We start from the raw sequence: 24,700 nt of genomic DNA, 5'->3' as shown, positions 1-24,700 counted from the left end.
AGGTGACGAATGTTAATTAGGTAAAATACCCATTAACAACCGGGCGGAAGGGAAACAAAGTTGGTGAGGATAAATAGCTTTGAGGCGCCCTGACGTAAAGGCGTACACTAATGAGCTAAGGGGCTGGTTTAATGCAGTAATGGTCGAATGGGACGATTGGTCGGAAAATGTGTGTTATTCCTTGAAAGACAGTGACTATATTATGTCTGAGGCGTCGTAATTGGTGCCTATATGGAGGCAGAGCTGATGTCTACTACAATATCTAAGACAGTATCCACCTCCCTACACCTGGCCCAGTACATGGCCTCCAGTACTGCCAGCCTATAGGCAGTATAGTCCCTTTGGGTAGGGGCGTCCCCCGGGGTATGTGACCTCCCACTGGGTAGCTGCCTCGCTTGGGATAGACATAGAGGCAATAATGCCTCGACCCCTTGGGGAAGACACGGAAGAGAGGCCGCCTGGCTCCTACTCCTCACGTACAGGAGAACCAGTATACGGTCTGGCATGCGTAAGAACTCTTCCATTAATCGGCCAACAGGTTCGGTACAGGCCGGGTAAAAACTGGTGCGTGTTCCTCTGCGACCCGTGGCCGGCCTGCCGCCGCCAGGCTGGCCACAGTGTTGAGAGGTAAAAAATATAAGAAAATCTGAACTGTGTTCTTAGTACTGCGTATCTTGGCAAGTTAAGTGGCTCTTGGAGATGTTTCTGGGAGTGAGGCGGCCTTTGGACTCTTAGCTACTGTTGATGTACTTATCTAAGAGTGCTTGCGGGGGTTGAGCTTCGGCTCTTTGGTCCCGCCTCTCAATTGCCAATCTAGTGGTTGGTATGGGTGTTGATGGGGGGGGGGGGAGGGTAAGACAATCAAGATTCGTATACATAGGTACTTGCATGGATACATGTATGATATTCACGTCCATAATACATATGAATATGTACATAACAAAAATTAATGATAATTTAATCTCTCTCTCTCTCTCTCTCACACACACGCACACACACACACACACACACACACACACACACACCTAGGTGAGTACAGCATTACATACATTATCTCCTCCATGAACTTTGATGGAAACTTTGTTAATAGAGCCCAAGTTGGACACAGTAGGTGGGATGGTGATAATCACAGTAGGTCGCGTCACTGTACTTCAAGGTTAACTTACCACTTACATGATAATTAGCCTTCGCTTCGAGTTCTATGAAGAATCACTGCAAGAACATTTAAGCAGTCAGCTAGGCCTATAAGCCAATCTTGCCACTCAAGTTGCACTATAGGCATAATTTATTGAAGTGGCTCCGGAGAACATCATCTTCTTGAGGTTATCTTGAGATGATTCCGGGGCTTTTTAGTGTCCCCGCGGCCCGGTCCTCGACCAGGCCTCCACCCCCAGGAAGCAGCCCGTGACAGCTGACTAACACCCAGGTACCTATTTTACTGCTAGGTAACAGGGGCATAGGGTGAAAGAAACTCTGCCCATTGTTTCTCGCCGGCGCCTGGGATCGAACCCAGGACCACAGGATCACAAGCCCAGCGTGCTGTCCGCTCGGCCGACCGGTTCCCTGACAATAGAGTTTTCATAAGTTGTTCCTATCCCTGGAAACACAAACCGAAACTGTCTCTATTTTCCGCTTGTTACAACTTGTAATAAAGTTGTTACATCTTGGCTTACCGTGTTTATGACGTATTAAAACGTTGTTACAACTTGCTATATTGGTTGTTATAACTGGTTAGGAGGTGTTAAAACTTGTTCGAACGTTGTATCAACGTCGTTGTTTCGGTGTGTGTCTGGCGGGATATCATGATTTTTGTTATATGTCAGCAGTGTTTTATATAACTGTGAGAGCTCTACGTGTTTATTATTGTGGTGTGTGTGTGGGGGACGAGCTGTTGTGGTGGGGAGTGTGGGAGGGGGGGCTGCTTCAGTAGGGGAGGGGTGGGGTGGAGTGGGGGTGGGGGGCTGCTTCAGTAGGGGAGGGGTGGGGTGGAGTGGGGGTGGGGGGCTGCTTCAGTAGGGGAGGGGTGGGGTGGAGTGGGGGTGGGGGGCTGCTTCAGTAGGGGAGGGGTGGGGTGGACTGGGGGTGGGGGGCTGCTTCAGTAGGGGAGGGGTGGGGTGGACTGGGGGTGGGGGGCTGCTTCAGTAGGGGAGGGGTGGGGTGGAGTGGGGGTGGGGGGCTGCTTCAGTAGGGGAGGGGTGGGGTGGAGTGGGGGTGGGGGGCTGCTTCAGTAGGGGAGGGGTGGGGTGGACTGGGGGTGGGGGGCTGCTTCAGTAGGGGAGGGGTGGGGTGGACTGGGGGTGGGGGGCTGCTTCAGTAGGGGAGGGGTGGGGGTGGAGTGGGGGTGGGGGGGGCTGCTTCAGTAGGGGAGGGGTGGGGTGGAGTGGGGGTGGGGGGCTGCTTCAGTAGGGGAGGGGTGGGGTGGAGTGGGGGTGGGGGGCTGCTTCAGTAGGGGAGGGGTGGGGTGGAGTGGGGGTGGGGGGCTGCTTCAGTAGGGGAGGGGTGGGGTGGAGTGGGGGTGGGGGGCTGCTTCAGTAGGGGAGGGGTGGGGTGGACTGGGGGTGGGGGGCTGCTTCAGTAGGGGAGGGGTGGGGTGGACTGGGGGTGGGGGGCTGCTTCAGTAGGGGAGGGGTGGGGTGGAGTGGGGGTGGGGGGCTGCTTCAGTAGGGGAGGGGTGGGGTGGACTGGGGGTGGGGGGCTGCTTCAGTAGGGGAGGGGTGGGGTGGACTGGGGGTGGGGGGCTGCTTCAGTAGGGGAGGGGTGGGGTGGAGTGGGGGTGGGGGGCTGCTTCAGTAGGGGAGGGGTGGGGTGGACTGGGGGTGGGGGGCTGCTTCAGTAGGGGAGGGGTGGGGTGGACTGGGGGTGGGGGGCTGCTTCAGTAGGGGAGGGGTGGGGTGGAGTGGGGGTGGGGGGCTGCTTCAGTAGGGGAGGGGTGGGGTGGAGTGGGGGTGGGGGGCTGCTTCAGTAGGGGAGGGGTGGGGTGGAGTGGGGGTGGGGGGCTGCTTCAGTAGGGGAGGGGTGGGGTGGAGTGGGGGTGGGGGGCTGCTTCAGTAGGGGTGGGGTGGGGTGGAGTGGGGGTGGGGGGCTGCTTCAGTAGGGGAGGGGTGGGGTGGAGTGGGGGTGGGGGGCTGCTTCAGTAGGGGAGGGGTGGGGTGGAGTGGGGGTGGGGGGCTGCTTCAGTAGGGGAGGGGTGGGGTGGAGTGGGGGTGGGGGGCTGCTTCAGTAGGGGAGGGGTGGGGTGGAGTGGGGGTGGGGGGCTGCTTCAGTAGGGGAGGGGTGGGGTGGAGTGGGGGTGGGGGGCTGCTTCAGTAGGGGAGGGGTGGGGTGGAGTGGGGGTGGGGGGCTGCTTCAGTAGGGGTGGGGTGGGGTGGAGTGGGGGTGGGGGGCTGCTTCAGTAGGGGAGGGGTGGGGTGGAGTGGGGGTGGGGGGCTGCTTCAGTAGGGGAGGGGTGGGGTGGAGTGGGGGTGGGGGGCTGCTTCAGTAGGGGAGGGGTGGGGTGGAGTGGGGGTGGGGGTGGAGGACTTAATTCTTCACAGAAAGCTCACACATAAGAAAGAATATTGATTATTGCGACACTGAAAGTTATAACCTGATGATTGGGAGGCCGCCATCTTGGTGGGCAGCCAGGTGGTGGCAGCCAGGTGGTGGCAGCACCAGGTGGTGGCAGCACCAGGTGGTGGCAGCACCGGGTGGTGGCAGCACCAGGTGGGGGCAGCACCAGGTGGTGGCAGCACCAGGTGGTGGCAGCACCAGGTGGTGGCAGCACCAGGTGGTGGCAGCACCAGGTGGTGGCAGCACCGGGTGGTGGCAGCACCGGGTGGTGGCAGCACCGGGTGGTGGCAGCACCAGGTGGTGGCAGCACCAGGTGGTGGCAGCACCAGGTGGTGGCAGCACCAGGTGGGGGCAGCACCAGGTGGGGGCAGCACCGGGTGGTGGCAGCACCGGGTGGTGGCAGCACCGGGTGGTGGCAGCACCAGGTGGTGGCAGCACCAGGTGGTGGCAGCACCGGGTGGTGGCAGCACCAGGTGGTGGCAGCACCAGGTGGGGGCAGCACCAGGTGGTGGCAGCACCGGGTGGTGGCAGCACCAGGTGGTGGCAGCACCAGGTGGGGGCAGCACCGGGTGGTGGCAGCACCGGGTGGTGGCAGCACCGGGTGGTGGCAGCACCGGGTGGTGGCAGCACCGGGTGGTGGCAGCACCAGGTGGTGGCAGCACCAGGTGGTGGCAGCACCGGGTGGTGGCAGCACCAGGTGGGGGCAGCACCAGGTGGGGGCAGCACCAGGTGGTGGCAGCACCGGGTGGTGGCAGCACCAGGTGGTGGCAGCACCAGGTGGGGGCAGCACCGGGTGGTGGCAGCACCGGGTGGTGGCAGCACCGGGTGGTGGCAGCACCAGGTGGTGGCAGCACCAGGTGGTGGCAGCACCAGGTGGTGGCAGCACCAGGTGGTGGCAGCACCAGGTGGTGGCAGCACCGGGTGGTGGCAGCACCGGGTGGTGACAGCACCAGGTGGTGGCAGCACCGGGTGGTGGCAGCACCGGGTGGTGGCAGCACCGGGTGGTGGCAGCACCGGGTGGTGGCAGCACCGGGTGGTGGCAGCACCGGGTGGTGGCAGCACCGGGTGGTGGCAGCACCGGGTGGTGGCAGCACCGGGTGGTGGCAGCACCGGGTGGTTGCAGCACCAGGTGGTGGCAGCACCGGGTGGTGGCAGCACCGGGTGGTGGCAGCACCAGGTGGTGGCAGCACCAGGTGGTGGCAGCACCAGGTGGTGGCAGCACCGGGTGGTGGCAGCACCGGGTGGTGGCAGCACCGGGTGGGGGCAGCACCACCAACACCCACACCATTACCTAAACCACAGCAACAATAATACATATTACAAATTCCTTTATCCATCAGACCCCCAGTTGTCTTCCGCCTCTCACTATCACTCACCTGTTGCTCTACATTACCTCACCTGTACCTCACCTGCAGCACCTGTGCCTCATCTGGGCACCTCTACCATACCTGTGCCTCACCTGGGCACCTCTACCATACCTGTGCCTCACCTGGGCACCTTTACCATACCTGTGCCTCACCTGGGCACCTCTACCATACCTGTGCCTCACCTGGGCACCTCTACCATACCTGTGCCTCACCTGGGCACCTTTACCATACCTGTGCCTCACCTGGGCACCTCTACCATACCTGTGCCTCACCTGGGCACCTCTACCATACCTGTGCCTCACCTGGGCACCTCTACCATACCTGTGCCTCACCTGGGCACCTCTACCATACCTGTGCCTCACCTGGGCACCTTTACCATACCTGTGCCTCTCCTGGGCACCTCTACCATACCTGTGCCTCACCTGGGCACCTCTACCATACCTGTGCCTCTCCTGGGCACCTCTACCATACCTGTGCCTCACCTGGGCACCTCTACCATACCTGTGCCTCACCTGGGCACCTCTACCATACCTGTGCCTCACCTGGGCACCTCTACCATACCTGTGCCTCACCTGGGCACCTCAGCCGTCCAAGATGACCCAAGCGGTTAAGACCACTCCAAGTATCCTACCTGCCCTAGTTATCGGCCGTGACCTGGGTAGTATCCACACTCCCACCATCCCTGACACCTTTACCTCTCAGTTTCACTTTCGTCTTCCACGTGTCTCACCGTCTCTCCAGGAACACGGCCCGGGAGAGGAAAATGTTCAGGTCCGCGTTCAATCCCCGACCGTCAATAAGTGGTTGGGGTACTATTCCTTCCCCTTCGTCCTATCCCAAATCCTTATCCTGGCCCCTTCCACTTGCTATATAGTCGTAATGGCTTGGTGCTTTCCTCTTAAAATTCTATTCCCTTCGTCTCTTCAAGACATGTTAAACTCTAAACTTTATTTTAATCTATGAAACAGGTCAACATTTAGGCTTACGTAACACTTAAGTAACACTTAAGTAACACTTGATGTTTAAGAACATCAACAGTATCTGTGGGACAACTGATATATCTTTATATATAAATATCTCTATATATCTTTATATATAAATATCTCTATATATCTTTATATATAAATTACATTGTTAATCTTGTAAATATGTTAATTACGTTCAATTATCTTTAGTAATGAGTCACTCCACGCAGCCTCTTGTGCTCTTAATTATCTTAATTAATCTATCCCCAATCTGATATTTCATAATATTATATGTATTATATATTACTATATCTGTAAACTTAACTTGTGTACCAGTAAGCTTAACTTGTGTACCAGTAAGCTTAACTTGTGTACCAGTAAGCTTAACTTGTGTACCAGTAAGCTTAACTTGTGTACCAGTAAGCTTAACTTGTGTACCAGTAAGCTTAACTTGTGTACCAGTAAACTTAACTTGTGTACCAGTAAGCTTAACTTGTGTACCAGTAAGCTTGTGTACCAGTAAGCTTAACTTGTGTACCAGTAAGCTTGTGTACCAGTAAGCTTAACTTGTGTACCAGTAAGCTTGTGTACCAGTAAGCTTAACTTGTGTACCAGTAAGCTTGTGTACCAGTAAGCTTAACTTGTGTACCAGTAAGCTTAACTTGTGTACCAGTAAGCTTAACTTGTGTACCAGTAAGCTTAACTTGTGTACCAGTAAGCTTAACTTGTGTACCAGTAAGCTTAACTTGTGTACCAGTAAGCTTAACTTGTGTACCAGTAAGCTTAACTTGTGTACCAGTAAGCTTAACTTGTGTACCAGTAAGCTTAACTTGTGTACCAGTAAGCTTAACTTGTGTACCGGTAAGCTTAACTTGTGTACCAGTAAGCTTAACTTGTGTACCAGTAAGCTTAACTTGTGTACCAGTAAGCTTAACTTGTGTACCAGTAAGCTTAACTTGTGTACCAGTAAGCTTAACTTGTGTACCAGTAAGCTTAACTTGTGTACCAGTAAGCTTAACTTGTGTACCAGTAAGCTTAACTTGTGTACCAGTAAGTTTAACTTGTGTACCAGTAAGCTTAACTTGTGTACCAGTAAGCTTAACTTGTGTACCAGTAAGCTTAACTTGTGTACCAGTAAGCTTGTGTACCAGTAAGCTTAACTTGTGTACCAGTAAGCTTAACTTGTGTACCAGTAAACTTAACTTGTGAACTAGTACCTTACCTTGAGGTTACCTTGAGGTGTTTTCGGGGCTTAGCGTCCCCGCGGCCCGGTCTCTGACCAGGCCTCCTCGTTGCTGGACTGGTCAACCAGGCTGTGGGACGCGGCTGCTCGCAGCCTGACGTTTGAGTAACAGCCTGGTTGATCAGGTATACTTTGGAGGTGCTTATCCAGTTCTCCCTTGAACACTGTGAGGGGGTCGGCCAGTTATGCCCCTTATGTGTGGTGGAAGCGTGTTGAACAGTCTTCGACCTCTGATGTTGATAGAGTTCTCTCTCAGAGTTCCTGTTGCACCTCTGTTTTTCAACGGGGGTATTCTGCACATCCTGCCATGTCTTCTGGTCTCATGTGATGTTATTTCTGTGTGCAGGTTTGGGACCAGCCCCTCAATTATTTTCCACGTGTAAATTATTATGTATCTCTCCCGCCTGCACTCAAGAGAATACAGATTTAGGCTCTTTAGTCGGTCCCAATAGTTTAGATGTTTTACTGAGTGGATTCTAGCAGTAAAGGATCTCTGCACGCTCTCCAGGTCAGCAATTTCTCCAGCTTTGAAAGGTGCTGTCATTGTGCAGCAGTACTCCACTCTAGAGAGCACAAGCGTTTTGAAAAGTATCATCATCGGTATAGCATCTCTAGTGTGAAAAGTTCTTGTTATCCAACCTGTCATTTTTCTTGCAGTTGTGACGGCTACTTTATTGCGTTCTTTAAAGGTAAGATCTTTCGACATGAGTACACCCAGGTCCTTTACATTGCTTTTTCGTTCTATGTTATGATTTGCCTGAGTTTTGTACGTGGTTTCCGTTTTTATATTTTCATTTTTTCCGTAGCGCATGAGCTGGAACTTATCTTCGTTAAATACCGTATTATTTTCTGTAACCTATAGAAAGACCTGATTTTTTATCTGATTGGAGGTTTGCCGTGTCCTCTATGTTATCTACTCTCATAAAAATCCTAGTGTCATCTGCAAAGGATGATACAGTGCTATAGGTTGTGTTCTTGTCTATGTCCGATATGAGGATGAGAAAAAGTATTGGAGCAAGCACAGTACCCTGGGGGACTGTACTGGAACAAGCACAGTACCCTGGGGGACTGTACTGGAACAAGCACAGTACCCTGGGGGACTGTACTGGAGCAAGCACAGTACCCTGGGGGACTGTACTGGAACAAGCACAGTACCCTGGGGGACTGTACTGGAACAAGCACAGTACCCTGGGGGACTGTACTGGAACAAGCACAGTACCCTGGGGGACTGTACTGGAGCAAACACAGTACCCTGGGGGACTGTACTGGAACAAGCACAGTACCCTGGGGGACTGTACTGGAACAAGCACAGTACCCTGGGGGACTGTACTGGAACAAGCACAGTACCCTGGGGGACTGTACTGGAACAAGCACAGTACCCTGGGGGACTGTACTGGAGCAAGCACAGTACCCTGGGGGACTGTACTGGAACAAGCACAGTACCCTGGGGGACTGTACTGGAACAAGCACAGTACCCTGGGGGACTGTACTGGAACAAGCACAGTACCCTGGGGGACTGTACTGGAACAAGCACAGTACCCTGGGGGACTGTACTGGAGCAAGCACAGTACCCTGGGGGACTGTACTGGAGCAAGCACAGTACCCTGGGGGACTGAGCTCTTCACGGTTGATGGGCTGGATTTTATTTTGTTGACTATTACACATTGGGTTCTGTTAGTCAGGAAATTGTAGATCCATCTGCCTATTTTTCCGGTAATTCCTTTTGAACGCATTTTATGTGCAATAACACCATGGTCACATTTATCAAAAGCTTTTGCGAAATCTGTGTAAATTACATCAGCGTTTTGTTTGTCTTCCATAGCATCTAATGCCATGTCATAGTACTCACCTAATTGTGCTTGCGGGGGTTGAGCTTTGGCTCTTTGGTCCCGCCTCTCAACTGTCAATCAACTGGTGTACAGATTCCTGAGCCTACTGGGCTCTATCATATCTACATTTGAAACTGTGTATGGAGTCAGCCTCCACCACATCACTTCCTAGTGCATTCCATTTATTAACTACTCTGACACTGAAAAAATTCTTTCTAACGTCTCTGTGGCTCATCTGGGTACTACGTTTCCACCTGTGTCCCCTTGTTCGTGTCCCACCCGTGCTGAAGAGTTTGTCTTTGTCCACCCTGTCAATTCCCCTGAGAATTTTGTAGGTGGTTATCATGTCTCCCCTTACTCTTCTGTTTTCCAGGGATGTGAGGTTCAGCTCCTTTAGCCTTTCCTCGTAGCTCAATCCTCTCAGTTCCGGGACGAGCCTAGTGGCATACCGCTGAATCTTCTCTAACTTTGTCTTGTGTTTAACTAGGTATGGACTCCAGGCTGGAGCTGCATACTCCAGGATTGGTCTTACATAAGTGGTATACAGGGTTCTGAAAGATTCCTTACACAAGTTTCTGAAGGCAGTTCTTATGTTGGCCAGTCTAGCATATGCCGCTGATGATATTCTTTTGATGTGGGCCTCTGGGGACAGGTTCGGTGTGATATCAACCCCCAGATCCTTCTCTTTATTTGACTCTTGCAGGATTTCCCCTCCCAGATGATACCTTGTGTTCAGCCTCCTGCTCCCTTCGCCTAATTTCATCACCTTACACTTTCCCGAGTTGAACTTTAGCAGCCATTTTCTAGACCATTCCTCCAGTTTATCCAGGTCATCCTGTAGTCTCTGTCTATCTTCATCCGTCTTGATTCTTCTCATAATTTTTGCATCATCAGCAAACATAGAGAGGAATGAGTCTATACCCTCTGGAAGATCGTTCACATATATTAGAAACAGGATGGGTCCAAGTACTGAGCCCTGTGGGACTCCGCTGGTGACATCTCGCCACTCTGATGTCTCCCCCCTCACCGTTACTCGCTGTTTCCTGTTGCTTAAGTACTCCCTTATCCACTGGAGCACCTTCCCTTTTACTCCTGCCTGTTGCTCCAACTTTTTTAACAGCCTTTTATGGGGTACTGTGTCAAAGGCTTTTTGGCAATCCAGGAAAATGCAGTCGGCCCACCCTTCTCTTTCCTGCCTAATTTTCGTTGCCTGGTCATACAATTCTATTAAACCTGTGAGGCACGATTTACCATCTCTGAACCCATGTTGGTGGTGCGTTACAAAGTTATTTCCCTCCAGATGCTCTACAAGCCTTTTCCTCACGATCTTCTCCATCACCTTGCATGGTATACAAGTTAAGGAAACTGGCCTGTAATTCAGTGCCTCTTGCCTGTCACCCTTTTTGTATATTGGGACCACGTTAGCTGTCTTCCAACTTTCTGGTAAGTCTCCTGTTTCCAGTGACCTGTTATACACCATAGAGAGTGGCACACTTAGTGCTTCTGCACCTTCCTTTAGTATCCATGGTGAGATTCTATCAGGCCCAACAGCCTTTGTCACATCCAGCTCCAGCAGACACCTTTTGACCTCATCACTGGTGAGGTCAAATTCCTCCAAGGTTGCTTGGTTTGCCGCCTCCTCATTTAGTGCAGGGGCTTCTCCTTGTTCTATTGTGAAGACCTCCTGGAATCTCTTGTTGAGTTCTTCACACACCTCCTTGTCATTCTCTGTGTATCTGTTCTCCCCTTTCCGCAGCTTCATCACTTGTTCCTTCACTGCTGTTTTCCTCCTGATGTGGCTGTGGAGCAGCTTTGGTTGGGTCTTGGCTTTACTCGCGATGTCATTTTCAAACTGTCTCTCTGCTGCCCTCCTCACTCTGATGTACTCATTTCTGGCCCTCTGGTATCTCTCCCTGCTCTCTGGTGTTCTGTTATTTCTGTAGTTTCTCCATGTTCTTTTACTCAGTTGCTTTGCTACCTTACATTCCTGATTGAACCATGGGTTTTTCTGTTGTTTTTCGTTTTTCTCCTTTTGGACGGGGATAAACCTGTCTGCAGCTTCCTGGCACTTTTGGGTGACAAAATCCATCATGACCTGCACATTCTTGTCTCTAAGTTCTGCTTCCCATGGTATTCCCCTGAGGAAGTTCCTCATCTCGTCATATTTTCCTCTTCGGTAATTCAGTCTTTTCCCCTCCACTCCCATCCTTGGATAGGTTATCCCTACCTCCACCAAGTACTCAAAGGTCAGTACACTGTGGTCACTCATTCCTACGGGGGCTTCAACTTTGACTTCCCTTATTTCTGACTCATTCAGGGTGAATATCAAGTCGAGTCTAGCTGGTTCATCATTGCCTCTCACTCTTGTGGGTTCCTTGACATGCTGGCTCAGAAAGATCCTTATTGCCACTTCCAAGAGTTTAGCTCGCCACGTATCTGCACCACCATGTGGGTCCCCATTCTCCCAGTCTATCTTTCCATGGTTGAAATCACCCATGATTAAGAGTCTTGAGCCATTCCTGCAGGCAACTGAAGCTGCTCTCTCTATTATATTAATGGTTGCCATGTTGTTCCTATCAAGCTCCTGTCTAGGTCTTCTGTCATTTAGGGGAGGGTTGTAAATGACTGTCACTATTATCTTAGGTCCACCCATTGTTATAGTTCCTGTTATGTAATCTCTGAATCCGTCACAGCCCGGAATTTCCATCTCATCAAAACTCCAGTCCTTCCTTATCAGCAGGGCCACTCCTCCACCTCCTCTCCCTTCCCTCTCTTTCCTTACTATATAGTAGTCCTTTGGAAACACAGCATCTGTTATGACTCCTGACAATTTTGTTTCTGTTAGTCCTATTACATCAGGGTTTTCTTCTTGCACCCTTTCTGCCAGCTCACTTGCTTTATTGGTAATCCCATCAATGTTTGAGTACATTACCTTGAAGCTCACTTTCTTATATCCAATTTCACCCACACTCCCGACAAGTGTAGGAGGTTGTTGTATGGTCATTGCTACTTGGTGGTCCAGCAACCGCGACAGGCAAGAGCGCCCTGTTCTGAAACCATGTTGTCCGGGGTTATGGAGATGCTGTGATTCCATGTATTTTGTGATCTTACTTCTTAGCACTCTCTCAAAGATTTTTATGATGTGTGATGTTAGTGCTATACCAAAGCGTACACAACGAGACAGAGTAGTTAAGATAGTTCATTAACTATCCTCCTCTATTGGCCACGAATAGAACTACTGGAAAAAATGATATAGAAACCCTCTACAGTTTTTATGATTTATCAAAAATAGCGAGTTTTGTTAGTTATGAGAGACGGAGAGATATCATAAGTGTAGCTACAGAGAGTCAAATTATATCAGTGTGTGAGAGGCAGATAATTTTAGCTGCCTTAGAATGAAAGATAGATAGTTTTATCTTCCGGAGTGTGACGGTAAATAGCTTTAGCTTGCGTAAGAAACAGATGAAGTGAGCGATGGGCGTCATAATATTTACTCTGGTGTTCCCGGTAATGTTGTCAAGACGGTGACACGCGGTAGTGGTGTGGAGGCCAGAGGGCGTCTGAGGTGAACATTAGAGGCTAACTGGCACGGTGTAATAGTACCAGGAGAGAGAGTGTCGAGTGTCTGCTGCCTCTAGGTGCTGCCTCTAGGTACTGCCTCTAGGTACTGCCTCTAGGTACTGCCTCTAGGTACTGCCTCTAGGTACTGCCTCTAGGTACTGCCTCTAGGTGCTGCCTCTAGGTGCTGCCTCTAGGTGCTGCCTCTAGGTACTGCCTCTAGGTGCTGCCTCTAGGTACTGCCTCTAGGTGCTGCCTCTAGGTGCTGCCTCTAGGTGCTGCCTCTAGGTACTGCCTCTAGGTGCTGCCTCTAGGTGCTGCCTCTAGGTACTGCCTCTAGGTGCTGCCTCTAGGTGCTGCCTCTAGGTGCTGCCTCTAGGTACTGCCTCTAGGTACTGCCTCTAGGTGCTGCCTCTAGGTGCTGCCTCTAGGTACTGCCTCTAGGTACTGCCTCTAGGTGCTGCCTCTAGGTGCTGCCTCTAGGTGCTGCCTCTAGGTACTGCCTCTAGGTGCTGCCTCTAGGTGCTGCCTCTAGGTACTGCCTCTAGGTGCTGCCTCTAGGTACTGCCTCTAGGTACTGCCTCTAGGTGCTGCCTCTAGGTGCTGCCTCTAGGTACTGCCTCTAGGTGCTGCCTCTAGGTGCTGCCTCTAGGTGCTGCCTCTAGGTGCTGCCTCTAGGTACTGCCTCTAGGTACTGCCTCTAGGTACTGCCTCTAGGTACTGCCTCTAGGTGCTGCCTCTAGGTACTGCCTCTAGGTGCTGCCTCTAGGTGCTGCCTCTAGGTGCTGCCTCTAGGTGCTGCCTCTAGGTACTGCCTCTAGGTACTGCCTCTAGGTGCTGCCTCTAGGTACTGCCTCTAGGTGCTGCCTCTAGGTGCTGCCTCTAGGTGCTGCCTCTAGGTACTGCCTCTAGGTACTGCCTCTAGGTACTGCCTCTAGGTGCTGCCTCTAGGTGCTGCCTCTAGGTGCTGCCTCTAGGTACTGCCTCTAGGTACTGCCTCTGGTGTGTGTTACAAAGGAGAGGTGTGAGACTGATACAAAGTGGGGGAGAGTAACTGCGGGTTGCAGGCGATGAGTCACAATAACGTGGCTAAAGTATGTTGACCAGACCACACACTAGAAGGTGAAGGGACGACGACGTTTTGGTCCGTCCTGGACCATTCTCAAGTCGATTGTGAATGGTCTTGAGAATGACAATCGACTTGAGAATGGTCCAGGACGGACCGAAACGTCGTCGTCCCTTCACCTTCTAGTGTGTGGTCTGGTCAACTGCGGGTTGTTGTGCTTCGCTTGTTACCTAGGCCCCTCTCTCTCTCTCTCTCTCTCTCTCTCTCTCTCTCTCTCTCTCTCTCTCTCTCTCTCTCTCTCTCTCTCTCTCTCTCTCTCTCTCTCTCTCTCTCTCTCTCTCTCTCTCTCTCTCTCTCTCTCTCTCTCTCTCTCTCTCTCTCTCTCTCTCTCTCTCTCTCTCTCTCTCTCTCTCTCTCTCTCTCTCTCTCTCTCTCTCTCTCTCTCTCTCTCTCTCTCTCTCTCTCTCTCTCTCTCTCTCTCTCTCTCTCTCTCTCTCTCTCTCTCTCTCTCTCTCTCTCTCTCTCTCTCTCTCTCTCTCTCTCTCTCTCTCTCTCTCTCTCTCTCTCTCTCTCTCTCTCTCTCTCTCTCTCTCTCTCTCTCTCTCTCTCTCTCTCTCTCTCTCTCTCTCTCTCTCTCTCTCTCTCTCTCTCTCTCTCTCTCTCTCTCTCTCTCTCTCTCTCTCTCTCTCTCTCTCTCTCTCTCTCTCTCTCTCTCTCTCTCTCTCTCTCTCTCTCTCTCTCTCTCTCTCTCTCTCTCTCTCTCTCTCTCTCTCTCTCTCTCTCTCTCTCTCTCTCTCTCTCTCTCTCTCTCTCTCTCTCTCTCTCTCTCTCTCTCTCTCTCTCTCTCTCTCTCTCTCTCTCTCTCTCTCTCTCTCTCTCTCTCTCTCTCTCTCTCTCTCTCTCTCTCTCTCTCTCTCTCTCTCTCTCTCTCTCTCTCTCTCTCTCTCTCTCTCTCTCTCTCTCTCTCTCTCTCTCTCTCTCTCTCTCTCTCTCTCTCTCTCTCTCTCTCTCTCTCTCTCTCTCTCTCTCTCTCTCTCTCTCTCTCTCTCTCTCTCTCTCTCTCTCTCTCTCTCTCTCTCTCTCTCTCTCTCTCTCTCTCTCTCTCTCTTTCTCACACACACACTCCCCATCTCTCTCCCAGTTTGGCCACCTGGCGGCCACACTGGCCTCTGTGGCCCAACTCTCTCACTGACCTCCCAACACTTGACTCTATGCCAGAAACCTCTCTAACCAATCACACACGCCACTGAAGGAACACTGTGTACGACACAAACGAAAACTATTTAGTGGCATAGATGTGTCTGTAGATTCTCCACCACCTCGGTCCTCCACACAGGGCTTGTCTAGAACACAGACCCAGGTTGGGAAGGATGCAGATATATTAGTTTTCCTTTTATGTGTACAAGGCAGAAGCATGACAGGAGAGCGAGGAATGCATAAGACTCGTTTTCACCGTGGTGGAGCTGGGTTAATTATTTACCTGGCGGGGGCTAGGGGTTACTAGAGCACGGTCTATCACTCTTCGGCCTTCCGTATGTCAACACGTGTTAGTTGTCCTGGCGCTCGCTAGAGGGCCGTTGGGTCGCCCTGGTGTTTACAACCTCCTCACCACAGACTTGGACACGTTACAGGAGCTAGTTAGTGACATTAACGAGCCAGCTTACACACGAGTAACGAGCCATCTGACTTACACACGAGTAACGAGCCATCTGACTTACACACGAGTAACGAGCCAGCTGACTTACACACGAGTAACGAGCCAGCTGACTTACACACGAGTAACGAGCCATCTGACTTACACACGAGTAACGAGCCATCTGACTTACACACGAGTAACGAGCCAGCTTACACACGAGTAACAAGCCATCTGACTTACACACGAGTAACGAGCCATCTGACTTACACACGAGTAACGAGCCAGCTGACTTACACACGAGTAACGAGCCAGCTGACTTACACACGAGTAACGAGCCAGCTTACACACGAGTAACGAGCCATCTGACTTACACACGAGTAACGAGCCATCTGACTTACACACGAGTAACGAGCCATCAGACTTACACACGAGTAACGAGCCAGCTGACTTACACACGAGTAACGAGCCAGCTGACTTACACACGAGTAACGAGCCAGCTGACTTACACACGAGTAACGAGCCAGCTTACACACGAGTATCGCGCCAGCTGACTTACACACGAGTAACGAGCCAGCTTACACACGAGTAACGAGCCAGCTGACTTACACACGAGTAACGAGCCAGCTGACTTACACACGAGTAACGAGCCAGCTTACACACGAGTAACGAGCCAGCTTACACACGAGTAACGAGCCAGCTGACTTACACACGAGTAACGAGCCAGCTTACACACGAGTAACGAGCCAGCTGACTTACACACGAGTAACGAGCCAGCTTACACACGAGTAACGAGCCAGCTGACTTAAAGTGTGTGGTGGGAGAGCTTACTGACGCAATGACCATTACCAGAGGACAGGAAGCCTGTATTTGGGCTTACCGAGGCCCAGCTAGGCCAACTACTGACCTTCCCAGCACATCCCACAACAGTTGCCAAACTCCCGGGTATACCAATGTTTACTGCCGGGTGAGCAGCGGCATTAGGTGAAAGGAGACGTGACCAACCGTCAATATCCCGCCAAAACTGGTTAGTATATATTTCCTACAAGAATAGCCTGCGTGGGAGTGTGTGTGGGATTGTGTAGGAGTCGCAATACGCATCATTGCATGTTGCCTGACTGCACTAACAAGCTGTTTGGTCTGTTTTTCTCCCCCAGCGATGGAGGACCTCCAACCAGCCCCTGTCCCCCTGTCCCCTGCCCCGGGGCAAGGGGCAAGGGGGGGGGGGCTGAGGAGGGCCCCCCTGGTTCGTACAACCCCCCCCCCCCCCCTCCTTCAAGCTGAATAAACTATTTTAATAAACAGTTGCACATCGATTGCAATCCTCGCTTGGCACTGTCATTTTGGCGGCAAAAACAATGAGACCAAAACGAAAACAACAATTTAACATATTCTAGGCCTAATTTAACATATTCTAGGCCTAATTTAACATATTCTAGGCTTGATTTAGCGTATCCTAGGCCTGATTTAGCGTATCCTAGGCCTGATTTAGCGTAGCCTAGGCCTGATTTAGCGTATCCTAGGCCTGATTTAGCGTATCCTGGGCCTGATTTAGCGCATTCTAGGCCTAAATTAGCGTATCCTAGGGTAAATTAGCGTATCCTAGGCCGGATTTAGCTTATTCTAGGCCTAAATTAGCGTATCCTAGGCCTGAATTAGCGTATCCTAGGCCTGATTTAGCGTATCCTAGGCCTGAATTAGCGTATCCTAGGCCTGATTTAGCGTATCCTAGGCCTGATTTAGCGTATCCTAGGCCTGATTTAGCGTATCCTAGGCCTGATTTAGCGTATCCTAGGCCTGATTTAGCGTATCCTAGGCCTGATTTAGCGTATCCTAGGCCTGATTTAGCGTATCCTAGGCCTGATTTAGCGTATGATAGGCCTGAATTAGCGTATCCTTGGCCGGATTTAGCGTATGATGGGCCTGATTTACCGTATGATAGGCCTAAAGTAGTCAATATAAGGACATTAACAGGCGCCAAGAACATGTTGATTGTTTTTTTGTCAATTTCATGTGTGTTGTTGTTGTTCATGTTTGTGTTTACTGTTGAAGCTGTCAACAGTACATAACCCTTGACCGTTATCTGTGTGTGGCTACATGCTGGACGCTGTACACATAAACCTTATATAAAATAAAACAGTATTACATCATATATACAAATGAACACGAGACTAGGCTAGTGAACACACACACACACACAACTAGGTGAATACACACACGCACGCGCGCGCGCGCGCACACACACACACACACACACACACACACACACACACACACACACACACACACACACACACACACACACACACACACGCGCGCGCGCACGCGGCTCACCAACGTCAACACAAGAGGCCTCAACACAGGACATGCTCTCCTCACCCTTAGGGCTATAAACCCTAAGGGTGAAAACCGCCTACCCGCCGGCACCTTGACATTACACGAGTTCAGAATACAGTTGAACAATTGTTTTTTAATTAAAAATGCATGGGCTGGACCTCTGACAAGCCGCCGGCTTCCTACCCTCGCCAGGTAAATTCAGGAACTTTAAGTTAATGTTTTGAAATTTAAGTCTTTAACAGGAGACACGTTACAGAGGAAGCTGCAACTGAGAGGAGGAATGATAGACATTTACATACCACAGTCTATCACAGATGTAGATGATAACTACACCGAGAACAATGCAGAAGATGCACAGTGACCTTAATGCAGGTGTTAACACATCAACATCTACAAGACGTTGACACGTCAACATCTGCAAGACGTTGACACGTCAACATCTACAAGACGTTGACACATCAACATCTGCAAGACGTTGACACGTCAACATCTGCAAGACGTTCACACGTCAACATCTACAAGACGTTGACACGTCAACATCTACAAGACATTGACACATCAACATCTGCAAGACGTTGACACGTCAACATCTACAAGACGTTGACACGTCAACATCTACAAGACGTTGACACATCAACATCTGCAAGACGTTGACACATCAACATCTGCAAGACGTTGACACGTCAACATCTACAAGACGTTGACACATCAACATCTGCAAGACGTTGACACATCAACATCTGCAAGACGTTCACACGTCAACATCTGCAAGACGTTCACACGTCAACATCTGCAAGACGTTGACACGTCAACATCTACAAGACATTGACACATCAACATCTGCAAGACGTTCACACGTCAACATCTGCAAGACGTTGACACGTCAACATCTACAAGACATTGACACATCAACATCTGCAAGACGTTCACACGTCAACATCTGCAAGACGTTCACACGTCAACATCTGCAAGACGTTGACACGTCAACATCTACAAGACATTGACACATCAACATCTGCAAGACGTTCACACGTCAACATCTGCAAGACGTTGACACGTCAACATCTACAAGACATTGACACATCAACATCTGCAAGACGTTCACACGTCAACATCTACAAGACGTTGACACGTCAACATCTGCAAGACGTTGACACGTCAACATCTACAAGACGTTGACACGTCAACATCTACAAGACATTGACACATCAACATCTGCAAGACGTTCACACGTCAACATCTGCAAGACGTTGACACGTCAACATCTACAAGACATTGACACATCAACATCTGCAAGACGTTCACACGTCAACATCTGCAAGACGTTCACACGTCAACATCTGCAAGACGTTGACACGTCAACATCTACAAGACATTGACACATCAACATCTGCAAAACGTTCACACGTCAACATCTACAAGACGTTGACACGTCAACATCTGCAAGACGTTCACACGTCAACATCTACAAGACGTTGACACGTCAACATCTGCAAGACGTTCACACGTCAACATCTACAAGACGTTGACACGTCAACATCTGCAAGATGCTGCAAGATGTGAACCAACCACGAGGGCATTATCAGGGAAAGCGCCAAGCCATTACGACTATATAGCACTGGAAAGAGAGTCAGGATAAGGATTTGGGATGGGACGGGGGAAAAGGAATAATGCCCAATCACGTATGGACGGTCGGGGATTGAACGCCGACCTGCATGAAGGGATGAAGGGAGCAGTAAAAGAACAGAAGTACACTTTACACCAGGCTTGAACACCCCACGTGCATGGGAAATAGGCTTACTGGTTCCAGAAGATGAGAGGACATGTCAACATTGTACAGGAAGGCCCGACACACCACTGGAACATTACCTTAACACAGCGCACAGTTACAAACCCGAAACACTGTGAGACTTAACAACACAGAAGTGGATCATATCCGGGGTGGATCTAACTGAAGCCATCATACGAGTCATAAATACTCATCCACCGCCTGGGACACAGCGCCTAGAGTAGGGCGGCCAGAGGCTTAGGGCCCACACAGGTACATTCCCGCCAAAAGTACAGTTGTGTTATCAGCAGTGATTGTAACAACCACGCTAGCAGCGCGACAAGCACAATACGCGGGATTAGTAGCCTGTAGGAGCAAGATTGGTAGAATATTAAGATTAATCCCCTATAGTAGCAAAATTAGCCAGATTAATAGCAGTAGCAAGAGTAGTAGTAGCAGTACTAGGTTTAGTAGCCTATTAGCAGCATCAGTAACAAGACTTACGATGCTAGCAGCGGTAGTGAACGAGAGACAAGAGTAGTGGAAGCAGTGATAGACGCAACAGCTGTAGTGGAAGCAGTAAAGATAGCAGCAGCAGCAGCAGCAGCAGCAGGGAGATTATAGCACTCCTTACATATATAATGTATTTTTTGTTACTTACGTTTATGATAATTATAATAAAATATTGACCGGGGTATATAGGTATAATAGTAATAATAGTTATATTTATCATAACTCCACTCCCAGGGGCCGCGAGGCTTCAACTAGGGTAAAATAATGTTATAATATAGCAAAAGAAGATATCCAATAACAAAACTTTTATAATACAATAAATAGCATTGTGGAATGCAAGCACAGCCATATTCCACATTAATAATAATAATAATAATAATAATAATAATAATAATAATAATATCTTGAGTTAATAAATAGCAGGACGGATCAATATGTTTAGCAAGATGTGTGGAAGTATGAGGAGGAGGCGGAGAGGTACTGGAGAAAAGCATTTTTTTTTTCTACCACAGACGTGGCCAGACATTTACAATGCTAACCAGCATATATACATTTTCTTCTGTCCTCCATGGACAGGGTTAGAGAAGTGTTAAACATATAGTTCAAGGGTTTATTGAACACTCAACCACAGAAGGTGATTCGGTGCTTTTAAAATGCTAAGCTAACTTACATACGTAAATACATAGATACACAGATTTACGTATGCCCTACATAAAGTGTTCGATGTGTCTTTTACATAGTGTCATTAATGTACATTCACAAAGGTGAAATGTAATTCTGATCAGCTTCCATATATACTTTATACCCATACATATACATACACACACACACATATACATATATACACACACACACATGCATTCACATACATTTGTCTCATTTACTCTGACAGGGTGAGATAGCTGATAAAGAAACTAGTGTGCAATTAAGCACTTAATCACTGAAGGTGATGAAGGTGCTTTTACAAGCTCAGGTTATATAGTTACATCATATATATACATTGTATGATTGATATATTACATGGTCAATCTTGGATACAAGTCCAATATATCATCAAGTGTTCCAGTACTCATATAGTAATTACAGAGTTCAGCATACCTTAGTCCAGGAGGGCGAAAGTCAGTCAGTATGGGACATTCTACAATATTATGTTCAAGAGAGTGCATGTTTTCTCTTTCACAAAGTTGACACATTGTGTACTCGACATTTGGGTTTTGAGAAAGCTGCCAGATACGTCTATATCCCAGGCGTATTCTGGCCACTATAACATCACATTGCCGGGTTCTTGTTCTATTAGTCCCATATGTGAATGTTTCCTCACGATATCTATCATAATATTTAATGCTACAACTTTCAGGTCTTTGTGAATTTGTTAGGTCGGTGAGATCTTCAGTAGATATTTCTTTAAGTATTCTCTTTGTCACTGCTAATGAAACACCCATATCAATTTCTACCACTGGTTTTCTGCAGGCTGTCTTAGCAAGCATATCAACAGTGTCATGCCTTGAGATGCCAACATGTGATGGTATCCATAGGAATTTAATCTCAAATCTGTTTTCTTTGGCAGCTAAAACATTCAATCGAATATCACTGACTATTTTCTGGGTGTCACTACTATGTGCGTTCAATGCCAGAAGTGCACTCTGCGAGTCACAGTATATAAGTCCACTGCCTTTGTCTTTTAAAAATTCAGTGGCAAGGTATATGCCTGCAAGTTCGGTTTGAGTTGTACTTGATCATAGATCATTGCTTCTAGATTATACCTTGACATAATCCTCAAAGTATGCTACAATGTACCTGTGGATAACCCTTAAATTTACTTTAATGTACTTACTAATCCTGACAAATTTCTAATACAATTTTTTTTATACTCTTACAATGCATTTATTTTCTTCCTTACAATGTACCTGTAAACATTGTTGTAATTTTGCTAGAAATGACCTTCTTAAAATTCTGTTAGATTAAGGACCTGCTCAAAACGCTGTGTGTACTAGTGGCTTTACAAGAGTGTAAAGCTTCAATACTCTGTACTCTCATAATGCCAATGTACCTTCCTGTATATAAATAAATAAATAAGTAAAGCAGGAATGTTATCAGTAGTGACTCTGAGAGTAATAATAAATTATGCAAATGGTGTACACAAGTGTCTGAACAATGTTGTCTTGTGTTGCAGATCCGCCTGCGAGTGCTGGCCCACATCCGGCCCGCCGAGGCCGGAGAGAAGCTCGACGATTGTCCGCCTACTTACGACGAAGTGATGAAGACGGAGGCTCCTCCCCCGGCCTACTTCACCGTCGTCACGGAGACCGTCAAGCTCGCCACACTGACGTCGGCGATGTCCTCGGTCACTCCCCCGGTCTACGTGACCTCCGTCAGCAGCCAGCTGCAGCAGGCCGTGGGCGCAGCGGCACGGGAGTACCTACAGTGTCCCCCGGCGTACCAGAGCCCCAGGCACTTCCGGAGAATCACGCCAAGAATACTGCCCACCGTGCACGAGGCCCGGCTGCCCACTGACACTGCCGTCACTGCCACTGCCGCAGCCACGGCCGCCGTCACCGCTGCGGCAGCTCTTGCCGCAGTCTCTCACATAGGGGGTGTTGCGGATTCGGAAACGCTAGAGGACCCCATCAGAGGCCCCATCGTCAGGCACCTCCGGTCGACGACGATAGCCACAATGGAAGTCTCGTCATCTGAAGAGGTCTCCTCTGGGCCCTCGACCTCCTCTCCGTCAGTAACAAGAAACGTCAAAGATCAAATTTGTGAAATTGATCATCAAACGCCATCTTCTGTCCAAAATTGTCCCTAATTGTTTGTATAACAAATTATTAATGTTTAATATAATGTTGCGGGTGTTGACCAATGTACAAATTTGATGTAGATTGCGACTATGTACAAACATGTGCCCTATTCATTACTACGTAGTCACCAGCTCAATGGCAATCTTGTTACCATGTATTATTAAGTATATTTTTATAAGAGAGAATATATGTGCCTGTGACTTCTTACTCAGTGTGAAAAGTTAAGCCAATATTCCAGTGTGATATTCGTATTGATAAGTATGTTATATGTTTTACATACTAAGCACATATTTGTTACCATAATATATATATATATGAAAAATTAAAAACATTGTCTTATTAACCGCAAAAATAACTCGATTATTTTAGAATAAATGGAAGGACCTTTGACAAGCCGCGGGCTTACTGTGCTCATCGAAGATACTAGGGAGATATTGACCGTCATGTAAATTCAGGGATAATTACCCAATGTAACATGTCCCAACCCTGGTGTATGACAGCATGTCCCAACCCTGGTGAATGACAGCATGTCCCAACCCTGGTGAATGACAGCATGTCCCAACCCTGGTGAATGACAGCATGAGCCAACACTGGTGTATGACAGCATGTCCCAACCCTGGTGTATGACAGCATGTCCCAACCCTGGTGTATGACAGCATGTCCCAACACTGGTGAATGACAGCATGTCCCAACCCTGGTGTATGACAGCATGTCCCAACCCTGGTGTATGACAGCATGTCCCAACCCTGGTGTATGACAACATGTCCCAACCCTGGTGTATGACAGCATGTCCCAACCCTGGTGTATGACAGCATGTCCCAACCCTGGTGTATGACAGCATGTCCCAACACTGGTGAATGACAGCATGTCCCAACCCTGGTGTATGACAGCATGTCCCAACCCTGGTGTATGACAGCATGTCCCAACCCTGGTGTATGACAGCATGTCCCAACACTGGTGAATGACAGCATGTCCCAACCCTGGTGTATGACAGCATGTCCCAACCCTGGTGTATGACAGCATGTCCCAACACTGGTGAATGACAGCATGTCCCAACCCTGGTGTATGACAGCATGTCCCAACCCTGGTGTATGACAACATGTCCCAACCCTGGTGTATGACAACATGTCCCAACCCTGGTGTATGACAACATGTCCCAACACTGGTGAATAACAGCATGTCCCAACACTGGTGAATGACAGCATGTCCCAACACTGGTGAATGACAGCATGTCCCAACACTGGTGAATGACCACATGTCCCAACACTGGTGAAAGACCACATGACCCAACACTGGTGAATGACAGCATGTCCCAACCCTGGTGAAAGACCACATGACCCAACACTGGTGAATGACAGCATGTCCCAACACTGGTGAATGACAGCATGTCCCAACACTGGTGAATGACAGCATGTCCCAACACTGGTGAATGACAGCATGTCCCAACACTGGTGAATGACAGCATGTCCCAACACTGGTGAATGACAGCATGTCCCAACACTGGTGAATGACCACATGTCCCAACACTGGTGAATGACAGCATGACCCAACACTGGTGAATGACAGCATGTCCCAACACTGGTGAATGACAGCATGTCCCAACTGGTGAATGACAGCATGTCCCAACACTGGTGAATGACCACATGTCCCAACACTGGTGAATGACAGCATGTCCCAACACTGGTGAAAGACCACATGACCCAACACTGGTGAATGACAGCATGTCCCAACACTGGTGAATGACCACATGACCCAACACTGGTGAATGACAGCATGTCCCAGCACTGGTGAATGACCACATGACCCAACACTAGTGAATGACAGCATGTCCCAACACTGGTGAATGACAGCATGTCCCAACACTGGTGAATGACAGCATGTCCCAACACTGGTGAATGACCACATGACCCAACACTGGTGAATGACAGCATGTCCCAACACTGGTGAATGACAGCATGTCCCAACACTGGTGAATGACCACATGACCCAACACTGGTGAATGACAGCATGTCCCAACACTGGTGAATGACCACATGACCCAACACTGGTGAATGACAGCATGTCCCAACACTGG

General features: G+C 49.4%; 1 protein-coding gene across 2 annotated transcripts in view; it reads left to right on the top strand.

Annotated features, from left to right (window-relative positions):
* The window catches only part of LOC123748570 (uncharacterized), a 94,916-nt gene extending 71,961 nt beyond the window's left edge, over nucleotides 1-22,955 (top strand). For both annotated transcript variants that reach the window (XM_069334035.1, XM_069334036.1), the window contains exon 3: nucleotides 22,002-22,955. In XM_069334035.1, the coding sequence (XP_069190136.1) occupies nucleotides 22,002-22,634 (633 nt within the window). In that variant the 3' untranslated portion in view covers nucleotides 22,635-22,955. The remainder of the gene's footprint in view (nucleotides 1-22,001) is intronic.
* The last annotated feature ends 1,745 nt before the right edge of the window (nucleotides 22,956-24,700 follow it).

The sequence above is a fragment of the Procambarus clarkii genome, chromosome 30 (assembly GCF_040958095.1).
Source record: "Procambarus clarkii isolate CNS0578487 chromosome 30, FALCON_Pclarkii_2.0, whole genome shotgun sequence".
NCBI lineage: Eukaryota > Metazoa > Arthropoda > Malacostraca > Decapoda > Cambaridae > Procambarus > Procambarus clarkii.
Note: the sequence above shows the minus strand (reverse complement) of the source record. Positions and strands in the feature narration are given on the sequence as shown.